Raw genomic sequence first — 17,374 nt, 5'->3', positions numbered from 1 at the left:
GCTGTCAGTTTCAATTGCATCCTATTCTTCTTACACATTACTTAGAAATGTTACATGATGGCTTAATCTAAGAGACTTTAAAAGCTCAGGCTGCTCCATCTCTTGTTAAAATAATAACAATAAAAGAATAATGTGATTTAGAATTCTCAGATTCTAAATATTAAGAGTTAAAAAAGAATCTATAAGTGATGGAAGCAGATTCTAGATCAGTGCACAAGTGAAGAGACCCTGATGTAATTCTGTGAATATTATATACAGTACTACGTTATATTAGTATTACATTACATACTGATTTATATCACTGGATATTAAAGGCCTGTATACTATAAAGATAGTTCTAAAAATGATCAAAATTTGAAAGAATAACTGTCCACCACAACCATAACGATAACGTATAGCGATATTGCTGAAATCACTTTCAGAAGAGTTTTAATAGTTTAAGAAGACTTGTTTGAACAATTGACATGTATCCTGAAGAAGGCTGTGTAGCCGAAACGCGTAGATCTAACGTTACACATTTAACCTTTATACTTCACCACGTTGAGTGCCTTGGAGTATTTCAATCCTCATAATTTTATGTCTACCTACTTTAAATATTAAATTAGATTAGATTAAATTAGCCACCCGTGTAGCACTCTGCTTCTGTAGTTTTGTAAGATTTTTCCATCTGATGAACGATAAAAACATTGACAGCCAATCAGAATCCATCCTGCTCTGAAGAGCTGGAGCATTTAAAGCAACAGATAAAACAGCAGCGGGCACTTATAATAAACAGAATGATATCGTGCAGTTGGTGTGGATGCTAATAGTTATTTTATTAGTAGTTAACTAATAGTTAACCTTATTAGGTCCTGATTTGGCTACAGTAGTCCACTGAGTTACAGTAGTCTATTTGAGACACAAATATGTGTGCGTCCATCTCACTGAGCGTCATTATTTAACTCATTATTTAATCATGACGCTTCAAACCTTTGACTTTGTTTCTTAAATTAGCACATTGACTTCCCTCATGTGAAAAAAAAAACTTAAACCAACCATAATTTACCAGCAGTAAATAAACAGCCATCTTACACTTGCAACAACCAAAATGTTTATTGAATTAAATCATGAAATTCCATACAAGATGCAAATGTGTCACAATAAGGAAGTTGATCACAATTTAATTTAAAAAGCAATGCCAAGTTACACAGGGTGAGGAGAATTAATAACATAAAAAAGAACAAAAACAATCAAAAACATTTGAAAGGAACACCCATGAAATCTTAACAGGAAGTGATTGACTGATTGCTTTGGACAGGAAATAAGAATTTATATGTATGAATATAGTTTAGACCCCAAGAATGATATGAAACCAGATCTCCAGTCCGCCACATAAGACCGCAAACAAGCTATCCATCAATCTCAATGAATAAAGGTGATAAGACGACTAAATCCCTGGAATGATTGGCTGCTGAATGGACACGTTTGTTAAATCCAGTTTGTCTATGCAGCAACTGTCAGCTAGAATAATCTCTCAAATCCAGAATCCAGGACGATCTGGAGACCAGGATCATAAGTGCTAAATGTGTTAGCCTCAGTGAAGCGCACACAATAGTTCATCCCCAGCAAAACGTTACAAGAATAAACCCCATTCTTACAGTTCATGCTTCACTCAAGCAAGCGACCCTCCCCCACCCCCCCCAAAAAAGCACCCCATCGCTCTGATCTTGTTCCGATACTCTTTCATAGTTTCTTCTGCTGTCATCAGCACAGTCCAGGCATATCTAAAATCAGTAACTTGAGTTAAACAGCTTCTAAGTTAAGTACTGTCTGTAATATAGAAACCCAGTGAGAAAAAGCTACAGCAGAGTATTGGAACTGGACATGAACTCTTTCGGCCCTTTTTAGGGCTGTTGGCCGCCGAACTTGGAGCTGAGTTTGTTGATCAGGGCCATGATCTTGGGGTTGCCCTGGTACTTGGCGATGTTGGCGGGGTTCTGCGCCACATCCTGGAACGCTGCCATCACCTCTGGGTCCTGGAAAATGAGAAAGCATTAACAATTTACCATCATGTAGATATTACAGTCAGCTGAGATGCTCAGGAATGTCATATACAGGAGAAGTTATTATGGACATTTATGAATTCGATCCAATACTACATGGTTGCTAACTAGCCCAACTAACCCCAAATGTGAGCAAGTAATCGTGATTAACTACATTAAAATTCCCCAAAGTGTGTTTTATACAAATAACAAGTTCATCAGATAAACAACCAGGTATCTTAATAGTTAGACTGAAGTAATCAATGTAAATGTATTAAAAGTGACCGCAATACAAATTAATCGTTTACTAAACAGTGAAAGAATCAAATTTATAATATCGTTCAAAAGTCTGAGATCAGTATGGTTTAAAATAAAATGAAATTGAATGAAATTAATAACATCCTTGCTGAAAAAAGTTTTAAACTAATCAAAAGCGACTTCTACTTTTTTTTTTTATATGTATTAATCAAAAACGTATCCAGGAAAGAAAGAAAATTTATCCAGATTACCACAAAAATGTTAAGCAGCACAGCATTGATATTGATAATAGGAAATGTTTCTTAAACATCTAATCATTATATTAGAATGATTTCTGAAGGGTCATGTGACACTGAGGCCTGGAGTAATGATGCTCAAAATTCAGCTTTGTCATTACAGGAATAAACAATTTTAAAACATATTCAAATGGAAAGGTTATTTTAAATTGTAATAATATTTCACAATTTTACTGTATTTGTGATCTAATAAATTCAGCCTTTTTGATCATTCGAGAAAAACATTTAAAAAAGATCCTAACCAACTTTAACTTTTTTTTTTTTTTTTACTTTTGAGCGGTAGTTCAACATTTGTGAACTAAAAATAAGCATAAATTGGTTGAGAACCATTTATATAGGCTTCCCAAAAGGTTTTGATTTTGATCTTCCCGGTTATTTGTGATTAAATATCTAAAGATCATTCAAACAGATGCTAATGAATAATTCAAATTAATTACTATTCATTCACAGCTACTTGTGAAGTGCTTCGACCAAATTATTGGAAAGAAAGATTCTCTCACAAACCGGATATCACTATGACTTTATGAGCAGGTTTTTCTCTACATAAGACCATTACCTAGCCAATCAAATGTTCTACAGATGAGCTTAACAAGAAAAATGTATAAATCACTATCAACCTTTCCATGACTTCTAGGAATTTTTTGATTGAGAGCCTTGAAAAACAATTTTTAAATACCTTGATAATTAAAAGTTTTGTGGCACAATGATAAACTCGGAAACTTAATGACAAAAAGGTTACCGACTCCTGCTGTAGTCTATAGCCTTATTTGGATAGGACTAGTTTAACATGGAGAGGTGGGGTAAAGTAATAATTACCAGAGCTTCTCTGTGATTTTAGTCCCGCCTGAATGTGCCATCTCAGTAGATTAGATTAGATTAGATTAGATTCAACTTTATTGTCATTACACAAGTACAGGTACAAGGCAACGAAATGCAGTTTAGGTCTAACCAGAAGTGCAATAGCAGCAAGTGCAGGATATACAGTGGTTCATAAGTGCAGAACATGGATATGTACTGAATAAATATAGAGTTGAATACTATTATAAACAAAAATTTACAGATAGATTGTCCTATGAATATAATATACAGATAACTCTTACTGTGAACAGAATTTACAGCTAGAAATGTACTGAATATAATAATATACAGATGGCTATTACTATAAACAGAATGTTTACAGATAGATATGTACTGAATATAATATACAGATGGCTGTTACTATAAACATAATTTTACAGATAGATATGTACTATGAATATATATACAGATGGCTGTTACTATAAACAGAATGTGAGCATAATATACAGATGGATATTACTATAAACAGAATTTTACAAATAGATATATGTATAAGTTAGGCTAATGAGCAGTATAACAATGGATTTAAAGTAGTGCAAATAAAGTTTGGACAGAAGCTATCCGAGTGAGTGCAGTGGAAAGTAATTGCATATTACAGTTAAGGTACGATATTGCAATGTATATATAACAGTCGGTACTGTAAATAAACAGTCGGCAGTGCAAATGAGCATATTCCAGTCAAGGTAGTAGTGCAAGATGCATATGTAAACAGTTGTTACTGTAATAACAGTCAGCAGTGCAAATGAACATTATAGTATTGCAAATAACAAAATGGAGGCAGGTGTGAGGAGGGAGAGGAGAGTCAATCAGTATATAAGGGGAGTGGGATCAATGAGGGTTAGAGTTTAATAAAGAGACAGCTCTGGGGAAAAAACTGTTCTTTAGTCTGCTGGTCCTGGTCCGGAGGCACCTGAAACGCCTGCCGGAAGGCAGGAGAGAAAACAGTCTGTGGGCTGGGTGAGAGGAGTCCTTAAGGATGCTGCGAGCTCGATGCAGACAGCGTTTCCTCTGGATGTGCTCGATGGCAGGTAGTGGAGTCCCAGTGATGCGCTGGGCGGTTTTCACCACCCGCTGCAGTGCCTTGCGCTCTGCAACAGAACAGCTCCCATACCACACTGTAGCACAGTTGGTCAGGATGCTTTCTATTGCACAGCGATAGAAGTTCACCAGGATAGTGGAGGAAAGCTGATTCTTCCTCAGTGTCCTCAGGAAGAAGAGGCGCTGGTGAGCCTTCTTGACCAGGCTGGAGGTGTTGGTTGTCCAGGTCATGTCCGCCGAGATGTGGGTCCCCAGGAACTTGAAACTGGAGACACGCTCAACAGCCATTCCATTGATGTAGATGGTGTCGTGTGTGCCTCTTGACACTTTCCTGAAGTCCACGATGAGCTCCTTCGTTTTGGTGGTGTTGAGGAGCTGGTTATTTTCGGTGCACCATGTGGCCAGGTGCTTGATCTCCTCCCTATAGGCAGTCTCATCGTTGTTGCTGATGAGACCAATCACCGTAGTGTCGTCCGCAAACTTGACGATGGAATTAGATCCGTACACAGGCTTGCAGTCGGAGGTGAAGAGGGAGTAGAGGAACGGGCTTAGCACACAGCCCTGTGGTACACCAGTGTTGAGTGTGATGGATGTGGAGCAGTTGGAGCCTGATCGAACATTCTGGGGTCTGTTGGTCAAGAAGTCCAAAATCCAGTTGCACATGGAGGTGTTGAAGCCCAGGTCTCCTAGTTTGGCTATTAACTTAGTTGGGATGACAGTGTTGAATGCTGAGCTGAAGTCAACAAACAGCATGCGTGCATAAGTGTTCTTATTGTCCAGATGTGTGAGCACAGAGTGCAGTGCCATGGAGACTGCATCCTCTGTGCTCCTATTGCTACGGTAGGCAAACTGGTGTGAGTCCAATGTGGATGGTAGAGAGTCTTTTAGGTGTGCCAGGACCAGCCGCTCAAAGCACTTCATTACGATGGGTGTGAGTGCTACAGGGCGGTAGTCATTAAGGCACTTCGGGCTGGAGTGTTTTGGCACTGGCACAATGGAAGTGCATTTAAAGCATGTTGGTACAGTTGCTTGGGCAAGAGACAGGTTGAAAATGTCTGTAAAAACCCCAGCGAGCTGCTCCGCACATGCCCTGAGTACGCGTCCAGGGATGTTGTCTGGTCCAGCAGCCTTGTGCGCGCTGATCCTGCTCAGTGCATTGCAGACATCTGTGGAGGAGAGTGTGATCGGTGGGTGGTCAGCTGAGGATTTGAGCTTGGTGGCAGTTTCTCTGTTGTCTCTTTCAAAGCGAGCATAAAAGTCATTTAGCTCGTTCAGGAAGTTGACATCAGTGGCTGCGGGGGTGGAGTGAGAGGGTTTGTAGTCACTGATGGCCTGAATGCCCTGCCACATGCGCCGAGGGTCAGCGTTGGAAAAGTGTCCCTCTATCTTAAGCTTGTAGCAGTGCTTGGCCTCTTTGATGCCCCTTTTCAGATTTGCTCTGGATGTGCTATAGGCTTGTGCATCTCCTGATCTGAAGGCAGTATTGCGTGTCTTCAATAGGAGTCGCACTTCCCTGTTCATCCATGGCTTCTGATTTGGGTATGTGGTGATCTGCTTCTGGGTTGTAACACTGTCAATGGTGGTATTAATATAATCCAGTACAGAGGAGGTGTAGCAGTCAATGTCCGTGTGAGAGCCACTGGTGGCTTGAGAAGCAAACATACTCCAGTCTGTGTGTAGAAACCTTTCCTGGAGTGAGAAATCTGCCCCCGCAGGCCACACCTTGATGGTCTTCACTGATGGCTTCACGCGATTGATCAGAGGTGCATATTTGGGGGTGAGGAACAAAGAAAGGTGATCTGACTGTCCCAAGTGGGGGAGGGGTGTCGCGACGTAAGCTTCAGCCATGTTTGTGTAAACATGGTCTAAGGTTTTGTTTCCTCTGGTGTGACAGGAAACATGCTGGTGAAATTTCGGTAGCACTGACTTTAAGTTTGAATGATTAAAATCACCCGCAACAATAAACGCAGCTTCCGGGTGAACGGTCTGTTGTTTACTGATGGCTGCGTGAAGTTCTTTCATAGCAAACTTGGCATCAGCATCCGGGGGAATATAGGCTGCAGTTATAATAGTGGAAGTGAACTCCCGCGGTAGATAAAACGGTCTACATTTAACCATGAGAAACTCAAGGTTAGCTGAACAATGTCTCCCAACAATAGCAGAGTTTGTGCACCAAGCTTTGTTAATGTAAATGCACAATCCACCACCTCTGGTCTTACCGGAGCCATGTAATGTTCTATCCGCCCGGAATGTATGGCGTCCCGCTAGCTCAATAGCGTTGTCCGGTATTCCGCTGTTTAACCATGTTTCCGTGAAAATTAGAACATTACAGTTCAAAAGTCTCTTGCTGTATGTGATGTTGAGTCGAATCTCCTCCATTTTGTTCAACAGCGACCGTACATTGGCAAGGAAAATGCTGGGTAAAGAGAGCCGGTGTGGTGTTAGCTTTAGCTTAGCTCTTAGTCCTCCGCGCTTCCCCCGCCTTTGTTTACGATCTCGCCGGCGCCTGCGAGCACTTCCGCCCGGCCGGGCAGAGTGCATAGCCTCGGGTGATCTGGCGATCTCAGGAAGGAGTCGAAGGTTGTCCATAAAACTGTCGGAAATTCGCAAACCAATATCCAAAAGCTCACCTTGGGTGTACGATGTTAAGGCACAACTGTTCTGGACGAACAGACCCGAAATGAGCAAGAAAAATACTGCTAAATTACAGAATCTGGAGAGACCGCGAGCCTCGCGATGTACTCGCGCCGCCATCTTGGATCAGTAATCATTACGGACAATGTTAGTAAAGATTACGGCGACTTTTACCTTCTGTAAAAAGGTCTGGAAAAATTACCTCAGGTAATACTAATCCCAAGCAAATAGACCCACTGTAAAAATATGTACATAAATATTCCATAATTTCCTGCTTAAAAGTAGTTTCCCATGGTTTTTCAAGTATGGAGATACATTCAGCTGCGTTCTAGACGCTGGGACGAGTCTCAAGTGTTTTCCACACACCATTCAGATCAGAAAGAAGATCGAAAGCACTTGTTAGAGGCACAAGACATCTTTTAGCGTTAGGTAAGAGCCTATTACCAACATAATACAATCTGAATTTTATTAATACATCGTTCGACCGGACCTAACTGTTTTATAAATATATATATATATATAAATAAATATAGGTTATATGTGTTTGCGCTAGGGGTGTAAATCGGACAGTTAATCACGATACGATACGATATCGATTCTCTCAGCCAGCGATACGATTTTTGCCGATACCTCAAAAAATTATTATACGATACGATTATGATTCGATTCGATTCAGGGCTATATCGATCGATTAATCGATATTTAGATATGATGTGCCAAGTGTACACAACCAGTTACGTTTATTAACTCACACTAATACATGCAAAAATATATAACATGAACGTTTAATTAAACTCTTTGAAAATTGCACACCCTCTCCCAATTGGGACATTTACAAGTTGTTTGTTACAAGTTTTTAAAAAAAACATGATATATGAAAATGAACAAGAACGGAGTTGCAAATGAACTCTATAACAAAAACTCTTTTTCATATATGTTTTTTTTATATATATTGTGTATATATATATATATATATATATTTTTTTTTTTTTTTTGGCAAAAGCTGATAACTCCACATTTCATGTTTCAGAGTTAAACAAAGCCAAGTAGTTGCTATGATACATAATAAAACACTTGGCTAATCTTTGTAACGTTAATCTTCTCAGCTGACATAGACGCCTGTCAAACTTTGTTGTTGTGATTAACGTACACGCAATACAGAGAGCTTTTCCCTCACCACTAACGTGCTGTTTTAGCAAGATTCCGTGAAAAGGTTTCACGCCCCGAAGAAGATATCACGGGTTCATCAAGTTCGCTGAAATCCATCCTCGATCACTTTTAGTCAGCTTTGACGAAACTCCTCTCAGCTAGCGCGTCTTTTCAAAGTGACACCTGACCTGAATACTGCGCACTGATTCGCTAAAACAGACTTTTAGGGGCTTGTCGTTTCTGCTGTAAAACATGAACTCGCGATGCCTTGACAGTGGAAAATACCGGCTTTTGTGACAAAGGGTTCAGTCAAACTTGTCAGGCGTCTATTTCAGCGGAGAAAAGTTATGTGAGGATGTGGAGTGTGTCAAAATAAAGGTACCGTATATCGATATTTTATGTGTGGTATCGATGCATCGTATCGTTAGACGTTTGATCGATGCATCGATCCATATCGATGTATTGTTACACCCCTAGTTTGCGCACATGATATCAGGAAGCAAAATCATACACACATGACAACAGGAGGGTGACGGCGGTGCCTAAATCGAGTTACCCCTCCCACTTCTGCTAGTTTTACTGAGATTTCTTATCCCGTGCGAATTGGCCATTATTGTTACAGACGTCCTGTGGTAAAATTACATTACTCCATCTACTCTTGTAAAGTTAATCCCATCCAAATAGCGCTTGTGCAACTGTCACTGTCGTGCTGCTCAGCAATATGTGGTTTATTTTACCTGCATGGCCATGAGAACCTCAGGGTCATTGAATAGCTCATTAAGTCCAGGCATTCCAAACGGAGGAGCTCCACCTGGGAAACCAGCACCTCCTGAAGGATCAGAACAAATGTCAACATCAGAGACCGATGTGCTGAATTCTGCTTTACATATCACCTTAATCTGTTACATCAACAGTAATCTCATTTCATTTTGGAATAAATCATTATTTTAGTAGTGTGCTATTCTGAATAAAACAGGTTTATTATATACATAAATAGTTTAATGGAAGATACCTGGGAATCCTGGGAATCCTCCATGTGCCCCTCCGGCCTCTTGTCTGGCTTCCTCTTCCTGCACACACAAGACACACATTAACAGGACCAACTCTGCAGGAAATGATGATTCAGTGGCCTGATGCAAATCAATTCATTTCTTACCTTCTGTGCTTTCTCATGCTCCTCCCTCGCTTTCTTTACTCGTTCTTGCCGTGTTCTGATCTCCCGCTCCTCTCGCTTGCGTTCATATTTGCGCCGGTGCTCAATGAGTTTGTTGGCCTGTGAGAGAGCGGTGGGATCAAATGAGACACACTGAAGTTTTGCCATTTTTTTAAAGAAAACAATTACTATTACTTACAGTACATCAATAATTTAAGTAATAGTAATATGCTTTTAAATAAATAAATACTATTGTTTGTGTCCAGATCTATTAATTCTTTAAATATTAAAAAAAATTCAATATATTAAATTACAGAAAACATGTTGGAAGCCCTTTAAAAAAATAAATAAATTGTCATGTGACAAAAGAAAAAATGTAATTCTGTCATTAATTATTCATCCTCATGTCTTGCTAAACCTGTAAGACTTTTGTTCATCTTCGGAACACAAATGAAGATGTTTTTGATGAAATCTGAGATTTTTCCATTCCTCCATTGACCGCTTACGCAACCACTTTCAAGCCCAAGAAAGGTAGAAAAAAAACATCATAAAACATCCATGTGACTCCAGAGGTTTAACCTAAATTTGATTGTTTGCACAAAAAAAAAAAGCACAATTTATTATTTACAAAATATTAATCTCCAACGCACGTTCACGAGAGCACCACGGCGCATGAGTGTTGTGTTGACGCGAGAGTGGATGTTGTTGCGTGAATGCGTTGGAGATTAATACTTTGTAAATGAAGTGGTAAATTATGCTTTTTTTGTGCAAACTAATTAAAATTGAGTTTAAACCACTCGAGTCACAAGGATTACTTTCATGATGTCTTTTCTACCTTTCTGGGGCTTGAAAGTGGTAGTTGCGCAAGCTGTCAATGGAAGGACAGAAAGCTCTAAGATTTAATCAAAAAACATCTTCATTTGTGTTTCGAAGATGAACGAAAGTCTTACAGGTTTGGAACGACATGAGGGTCCACAGGAGTAACTGTCGATGCAAGAGGAAGCTGTCTGAAAGAGATGTCCAGGTACTAACCCAGATTGTCTCCAAAACAACATAAAACCACAGCTGCCCAACTCACTGCAGAATTAAATGTGCGCCTCGACTCTCCTGTTTCCACCAAAACTGTTTGTCAGGATCTTCACAGAGTCAATATTCATGGCCGGGCTGCTACAGCCAAACCTTTGGTCACTCGTGCCAATGCCAAACTTGTATTGTTCAACTTCACTGTCTTTCCCACAATCGTGGGAGTTACGGTGTGGAGAAGCCTCACAGAAGCTTAACACCCGGACTGTTGCTGGCCAGAGTGAAGCACGGGGTGGATCAGGGTCAGTGATGGTTTGGGCTGCGATATCATGGCATTCCCTACTGCGCATCACTGCCAAGGACTGCCGAAACATTCTGGAGGACCGTGTGCGCCTAATGCTAATACAAGTGCCGTGTATCAGCACGATAATGCACCAATACACACAGCAAGACTTGTGACAGAAGGGCTTGATGAACATGAAAGTGAAGTTGAACATCTCCAATGGCCTGCACAGTCACCAGATCTAAATATTTTGAGCCACTTTGAGGTGTTTTGGAGGAGCAAGTCGGAAAAGTTTTCCTACATCAGCATCACATAGTGACCTGGCCACTGTCTGGAAGGCTCAAAATCTTTCTGGCCACTGTGAAGGAATTGTACGTGTCATTTCCAAGATGAACTGATGCAATATTAGCTGCAAAATGAGGCCCTACACCATACTAATAAATTATTTCAATAAATTAAAATGTGTTTCTTATAATAAATATTTTGAAACAAATACAATAGTTTCAGCAATGAAACTCGAATTGCTGTGCGTTTCAGAGGACATGCAACCTGTGCTTATACAGTCAACCCAAAATTAAAGTCGCCATGAGCCGGAAGTTACAAACGACTTTTCTCCAGTATTGTGACGCATTTCCAAGTGAAACGGAATATTGAACAGAGGGCAGGGTTTTACTTCAGCGCTCCTCCTCTCCATCTCTCGCTCATAGCAGACTAACGGTTTGAGGGGAGTTCCCACGCCCTCGCGCCAGAGCACATGACAGGAAGAGAAGAGAAGTCGTTTCGAGGGGGGAGGGAAGGATAACATATTTGATTAAAGAATATAAGTGCACAGATAAATCATTTGTGATAAACACTACAATATTACATATAAAAATACGAATTGTAAAATTTGATTTCATGGCGACTTTAACATTTGGATGCTTTTATATTTTGTTATCTTATCCAAAGTAATTTATTTTACGAGTGTAACTTTCAGCAGGTGTCTGAATAATTTATTTGCGGCGACTGTATGTATATTTGGCCACATTGCAGGGTTTCTGCTGTGGTATCAGATACTGTCATACCAGATTATGTTTTGGATGTCAAATGGTGTGAGAGACTGTGTTATTTTATTATTATATATATTCTATTATAGTATTTATTAATATGTTGAGCTAGCTGTTATTTTTGTATTTTCAGTTTTATTTAAATGTTGTGTTTTTTGTCATTTGTATTAGTTTTTGTACCTGGCCACTGTTCTGGAAGAGGAATGGCTCAAAATCTTTCTGGCCACTGTGAAGGAGTTGTATCTGTCATTCCCAAGATGAATTGATGCCGATTAGCCGCAAAAGGAGCCTCTACACCATACTAATAAACTATTGTGGTCTAAAACCGTTCTTTCTAGTTATGTAAAAGGTCTAAAACATTTTATCTGGTAGAAATTGGGGTTGGCCTTCAAATATTATTGTGGACAATGGGTGGGGCCTAAAAAATGAAATGATAGAGGGTTCTCTGGATGGCTCCAGATTTTTCTCCAAAAAAATAATCACACCAGCTCAGATGTTGTTGAGGAAGAGTCATAAACAAGAGTTCAGCACAGATACCTTTGGTTGGACTTCTTTCAGCATAGCACTGGCCTCGTCATCATAATCCAGCTTACAGGCCATCGCCAGGTCTCGAGCGGCTTCCTCCCAATGGCCAAGCAACCTGTGAGAACGAGAGATCTTCATCAGCAGGAAAACACTGAGCACAACACAAAGTGAAGGGTCAAGCCAGAAACGACGTCTCTTCATTCAGTCTGTTACCTGTGCGCCTTCCCCCTCCATTTATAAGGCTGGGCTGAGTCTGGGTTGATGTCGATGGCTCTGTCACAGTCTCTGATGGCAGCGCTGGGCTTCTGCATCTTCACATAAACACTGCAAGACACAAACAGATTCAGGCAATCAGCACCGCAGCCAATCAGAAAACAGGTCGGTAAAAAACAAAGCAGGGATTGGTTAATACCTGGCTCTTTTGGCGTACAAAATGGCCAATTTTGGGTTGAGTTTGATGGCCTCTGTGAAGATGTCTACAGCTTTCTGTAGGTCACCTGAAAAATTTTGTTTTGCTTAACCCCATGATTTTATCATGAATTATTACCACTACTAAGGAAATGCCATAAACTATGGCTATAATTTTAAGTAAGAGGAAGCTCACCATCTCCCAACGCTTCAATGGCTTCCATCTTCTTCTCATTGGCCTGGTCCATCATCTCATCTGTGATCTGAGATTAAAGGAAGTGGATCCATCATCCCATTTGTATAATTTCACTTTATATTAAGAGCATGATTTAAGCCTTTAACAAACTTTGATCACAACCAGATACAGTAAATTCTGTCAAGCAACTTTGTTGACAATACAGAATTGTGCTAGACACACAGATGCTTGTACGTTCTCCTCACTTGTAAGTCGCTTTGGATAAAAGCATCTGCTAAATGATTAAATGTAAATGTACAATGTAACAGATTACAAATTATACATTTCAAATGGTTTAAAAATTATTATTTAATGTTTTTTCTTTTTTTGATTGAACATTTGACAATTTTTACTATTGTTTGAGATATTGTTTTTGCAATTTTTACACTTGCATGACTGTATTCATTCAAAATATTAAAATAGTTTATCTAATAATAATAATAATAATAATAATAATATTACCTCCTCCCTCAGATACATTTTTTTTTTCAGAAACAAGGAAAAAAAATGCAAGATGCCACAAATAATTCAGCGATTGCTTGAATTTGCATTCATTGTTGCAATTGCAACATCGCAAAATCGTGGATAAAAAAACTCTTATCTCAAAGGGTAATGAAAATTTAGATTTTTCACGATGTGTGCCCTTTATTGCTACAAATAAAATGCCCATTGTGCATTCACTGCATTTACCTCCAGGTTCTCGTAATCACCCATCTCCTGAGGATCATCTGTGTCAGGCTCAATCACTCCTTCATTGTCGATTTCTGGAGAAATGAATGCCAGTTCATGTTCACATAACAGCATAATGTAACTATAAGAAACAGTTGTTACAAAATAAGAGCATATCTCCACTCTGAGATGCAACATTTATGATGGTTTACTTGTATATAGAGCTGTCACTGTAAATAGTTTTGAGCTCTAAAACATCACTGTCCTTCCACTGACTACCTTTCGAAACTGTCCTGATAACGTCGGGCATGTAAAATCTTTGAATTGACTCCCATGAGCGCAGATTTGTGGCGAATATTGCTCTAGAGTGACGTAAAAGTCGCATGAATTTGACGGTTTAGACTGAGGTCGCATTGCAAAACATCTGACCTGTATCCGATTTAGTACCACATATGGAAGTGGCCCAAATCAGAATTGAAAAGATCAGATTCCATGTGGTTTGTGCTGTTAATACCGTCATGACAAAAACAGATCTGAGTCACACGTGAGCAAAAAAAATAAATAATAATTCGGTTTTAGGCCACATTTACCTGCAACGTCGTAAAGACCGCGACCGCGACCGCACACGCATTATGCACATTTGTTCAAATCATACCATATGCTATTCAGACACTTCGATTAAAATACATTTAAAAAACATGTGGCCAAATGTGAGCCTTTACTGCCATATAATATCCAGGATTAAAATGCAGTTGTCTTTCCTGAAACTCTGCAGTGTAACCTATATGTGGCCATTGATCCTCTTAGCAGCATGAAAGATAAAACTTTTATTCAAAATGCAAAATGCCTATCAGTGAGTACCGAACTGAGTCGAGATAGCCTCTTGGCTATCGGCTTGTGCCTGCTGATTACCGACCCGTAAATATTATTACTCCTGTTACATCAAATATTATCAGCGGTTAATATCAAAACATTACCTGTGCAGACAAAAGATTTCAGTCTCTAAAGTCTCCATAGTACTGCAATAAAACTTCACATCAAACTCTGGTAACATCCGTTTCATTGTCTATTAAAGGAACACTCCACCGTTTTTTGAAATAGGGATTATTCACCTTCTTTCCTACATTTAAATAGGTGGGCAAATGCATTTTTGTCTCAGTGCATGCATTGTTTTAGTTTGACAGGGTCGGCGCTAGCTTAGCTTAGCATAATGAATGGAATCCTTTGTTGCCAGCTAGCATGTCCTGAGTAAAAGTAATATATATATATATATAAAAAAAAAAAAACACCTAATTACTTCTTGTGGCCTGCGTATTCACAACGAGTACAAATAGCGATGCAGATTAACACTAGGCGATTTCCTATGCAGATATTGACATGGGACTATATTAGGGGGAAGCACAGGCGAAGCACTGCTACTTGGGTTCAGAGATATCACGCCCAAGTAGCAGTGCTTCGCCTGTGCTTCCCCCTAATATAGTCCTTAATATACAAGTCAATCTCTGCCTAGGAAATCACCTAGTGTTAACTATTTGTACTTGTTGTGAATACGCAGGCCACAAGAAGTAATTAGGTGTTTTTTTTGTTTTGTTTTTTACTTTTACTCAGGACATGCTAGCTGGCAACAAAGGATTCCATTCATTATGCTAAGCTAAGCTAGCGCTGACCCTGTCAAACTAAAACAATGCATGCACTGAGACAAAAATGCATTTGCCCACCTATCTAAATGTAGGAAAGAAGGTGAATAAGCCCTATTTCAAAAAACGGTGGAGTGTTCCTTTAATTGCCCTAGTTTGAATATAAAAAAACAAGGCTGATGCTGCCATAGAGTGAGAAATCGTAAGACGTAAGAAAAAGTTTAGAGCTACTACCAAGCCATAGTGAAGGCCAGAGTGATGGCATATCAAGATGGCATATGAGAACTTGCAAACAAAAGATATTAAAGGAGATATTAGAGTCAACATACCCACTTCACTCTCTTCAGTCTCAGATGCCGGGGTAGTTTCGAATTCTGGAGCTGCTTTGGGAGCCCCATCACATGGACAGCTTCCCTACAAGCAAATGAAAACACAAACAAGGCAATATTTTAGTACAAATATTTATTTATTTGAAGGTGGGTAATAATGACAGTGAATTTTCTATTAATGTCCTTTACCTTGCATGATGAGCTGTCATTCTTTGTTGATAATGGTACGTTTGCTCCCATTCTATAAAAAAAAAGTCACATATTTTCATTTTATAATCGTCATATGGGCTCCATTGAAAAGGGATGAAACTGGAACTTTCTGAGAGCCACATGTCGTGCAATACATGGGTGTGACTGCTAGCATGAGCACTAAACTTTGGCATGGAAACATACATTATTACACAATATGTATTTCGTATTTTATCATTAATATAACATTTGGAATGACTGCTAAAAACACACAACTATAAACAACACAAATAACAACTGAGGTCCATAATTCACTGACCCCTTCAGCCAGGCCTTAAAGAAGCCCATCTCTGGCAGATGCAGCACAGATGGATTCTCTTTGCACAGCTGCACAAAGGCCTTTAACTCCGACACTTTCTGTGAGTCCATATTCCACAACAGGAATCCAACTCAAGCAGAGAAAACAATGTGCTGGGAAAACAAGGAAGCATGCGTTATTATTCCCGTCATATGACGTGTCCGATCAGCACCCTAGCTTAATCGATTATGCATAGTACCGAAGCTAAAACACCCAAATAAACTGTCTAATGCAACAGTGCGGTAAATGACCAGTAATTAGTGGTGCACGGGATTAACGCACGCGCTGCAATAGAAGCTTCTGGAAATAATGCGCGACGAAGCGCATTTTGTTAAACAAGCGTGGTATTTTGATCGTTCTTTTATTCAACGGTCTCAATATATGTTAATTAAAAAAATAAATGAACATTGATGCTGTACCTGAAAGAGCAAAGTCCCTGAAACGCTCTTGATGGTCGCGAGATTGAACTCGCTCTGCACGCGCGAATCAGTGAACGCGAGACTGTGAATTTTGCGCAGGCGCGAATTAAACAACTCGCTACTATGACAAACCAAAACAACATGGGTAATAAATCTTTTGGCTTTGCGTTCATTTTGGAGTAAAATACGAAACATGTTCAAGATTTAATAATAATAATATTCATAATAATGATTGCAATTATTATTATTATGATTATTATATATTATGATTATTATTAGCATAACTATTAAAATAATAAAAGTTTGAGTTATTTATATAATATATTTGACTAAACTTTATATACATTTTCTTTGTTTTACTGAGTGAAACCAGACAGTAATTGACACTATTAGATAATCTTTGAATAAAATCCCATCAACACCCTTTTATTTAGCTTTTTAATGTTTTTTCTTCTTTCTCTTTGTTGTTACTTTTATAGTTGTATAATGTTGTTTGTTGGTTAATAAAGAAAATAAAGTTTTCCATTAATCTATATTTGGGAATTTTTTATTCTAAAACTAAATTACAACAAAACAACAATAAACGTACAACAAAATAAAGAACAAAAATGTGACATTTGTAACCATGTTGTGTTTGTTTCCTAATATAACACAATTAACTAGAATACTAGCAAAAATATACAGAAACTAGAAGGGTCCTCTTTCATTCAGAGTCGCAAGTTTTAACTGTCATAACAGAGTTGTCCAATCAGAGCGCTGGAGCCGCTCCCAAACCACCAATAGGAGCTCAGACTGAGTCTTACATGATGGCACAGTCAGTGACACTGTCACCTTCCAAGCGATAAT

At 39.0% G+C, this 17,374-nt stretch overlaps 1 protein-coding gene across 1 annotated transcript; it reads right to left on the bottom strand.

Moving 5' to 3' along the window:
- Positions 1-1,067: 1,067 nt before the first annotated feature.
- st13 (ST13 Hsp70 interacting protein) lies at positions 1,068-16,650 on the bottom strand. The gene is made up of 13 exons (XM_084424279.1): positions 16,529-16,650; positions 16,071-16,222; positions 15,752-15,803; positions 15,563-15,647; positions 13,618-13,691; positions 12,889-12,955; positions 12,697-12,781; positions 12,498-12,608; positions 12,297-12,399; positions 9,411-9,527; positions 9,267-9,324; positions 8,992-9,083; positions 1,068-2,015 (listed from the first exon to the last, which is right to left on the bottom strand). The coding sequence occupies exons 2-13, from the start codon at positions 16,178-16,180 to the stop codon at positions 1,884-1,886; spliced, it is 1,086 nt and encodes a 361-aa protein (XP_084280405.1). The 5' UTR covers positions 16,181-16,222; positions 16,529-16,650; the 3' UTR covers positions 1,068-1,883.
- Positions 16,651-17,374: the final 724 nt, after the last annotated feature.

The sequence above is a fragment of the Rutilus rutilus genome (assembly GCF_951802725.1).
Source record: "Rutilus rutilus genome assembly, chromosome: 1".
Classification (NCBI taxonomy): Eukaryota; Metazoa; Chordata; class Actinopteri; order Cypriniformes; family Leuciscidae; genus Rutilus; species Rutilus rutilus.
The sequence above is the reverse complement of the archived record's forward strand: the minus strand, read 5'-3'. Positions and strand labels throughout refer to the sequence as shown.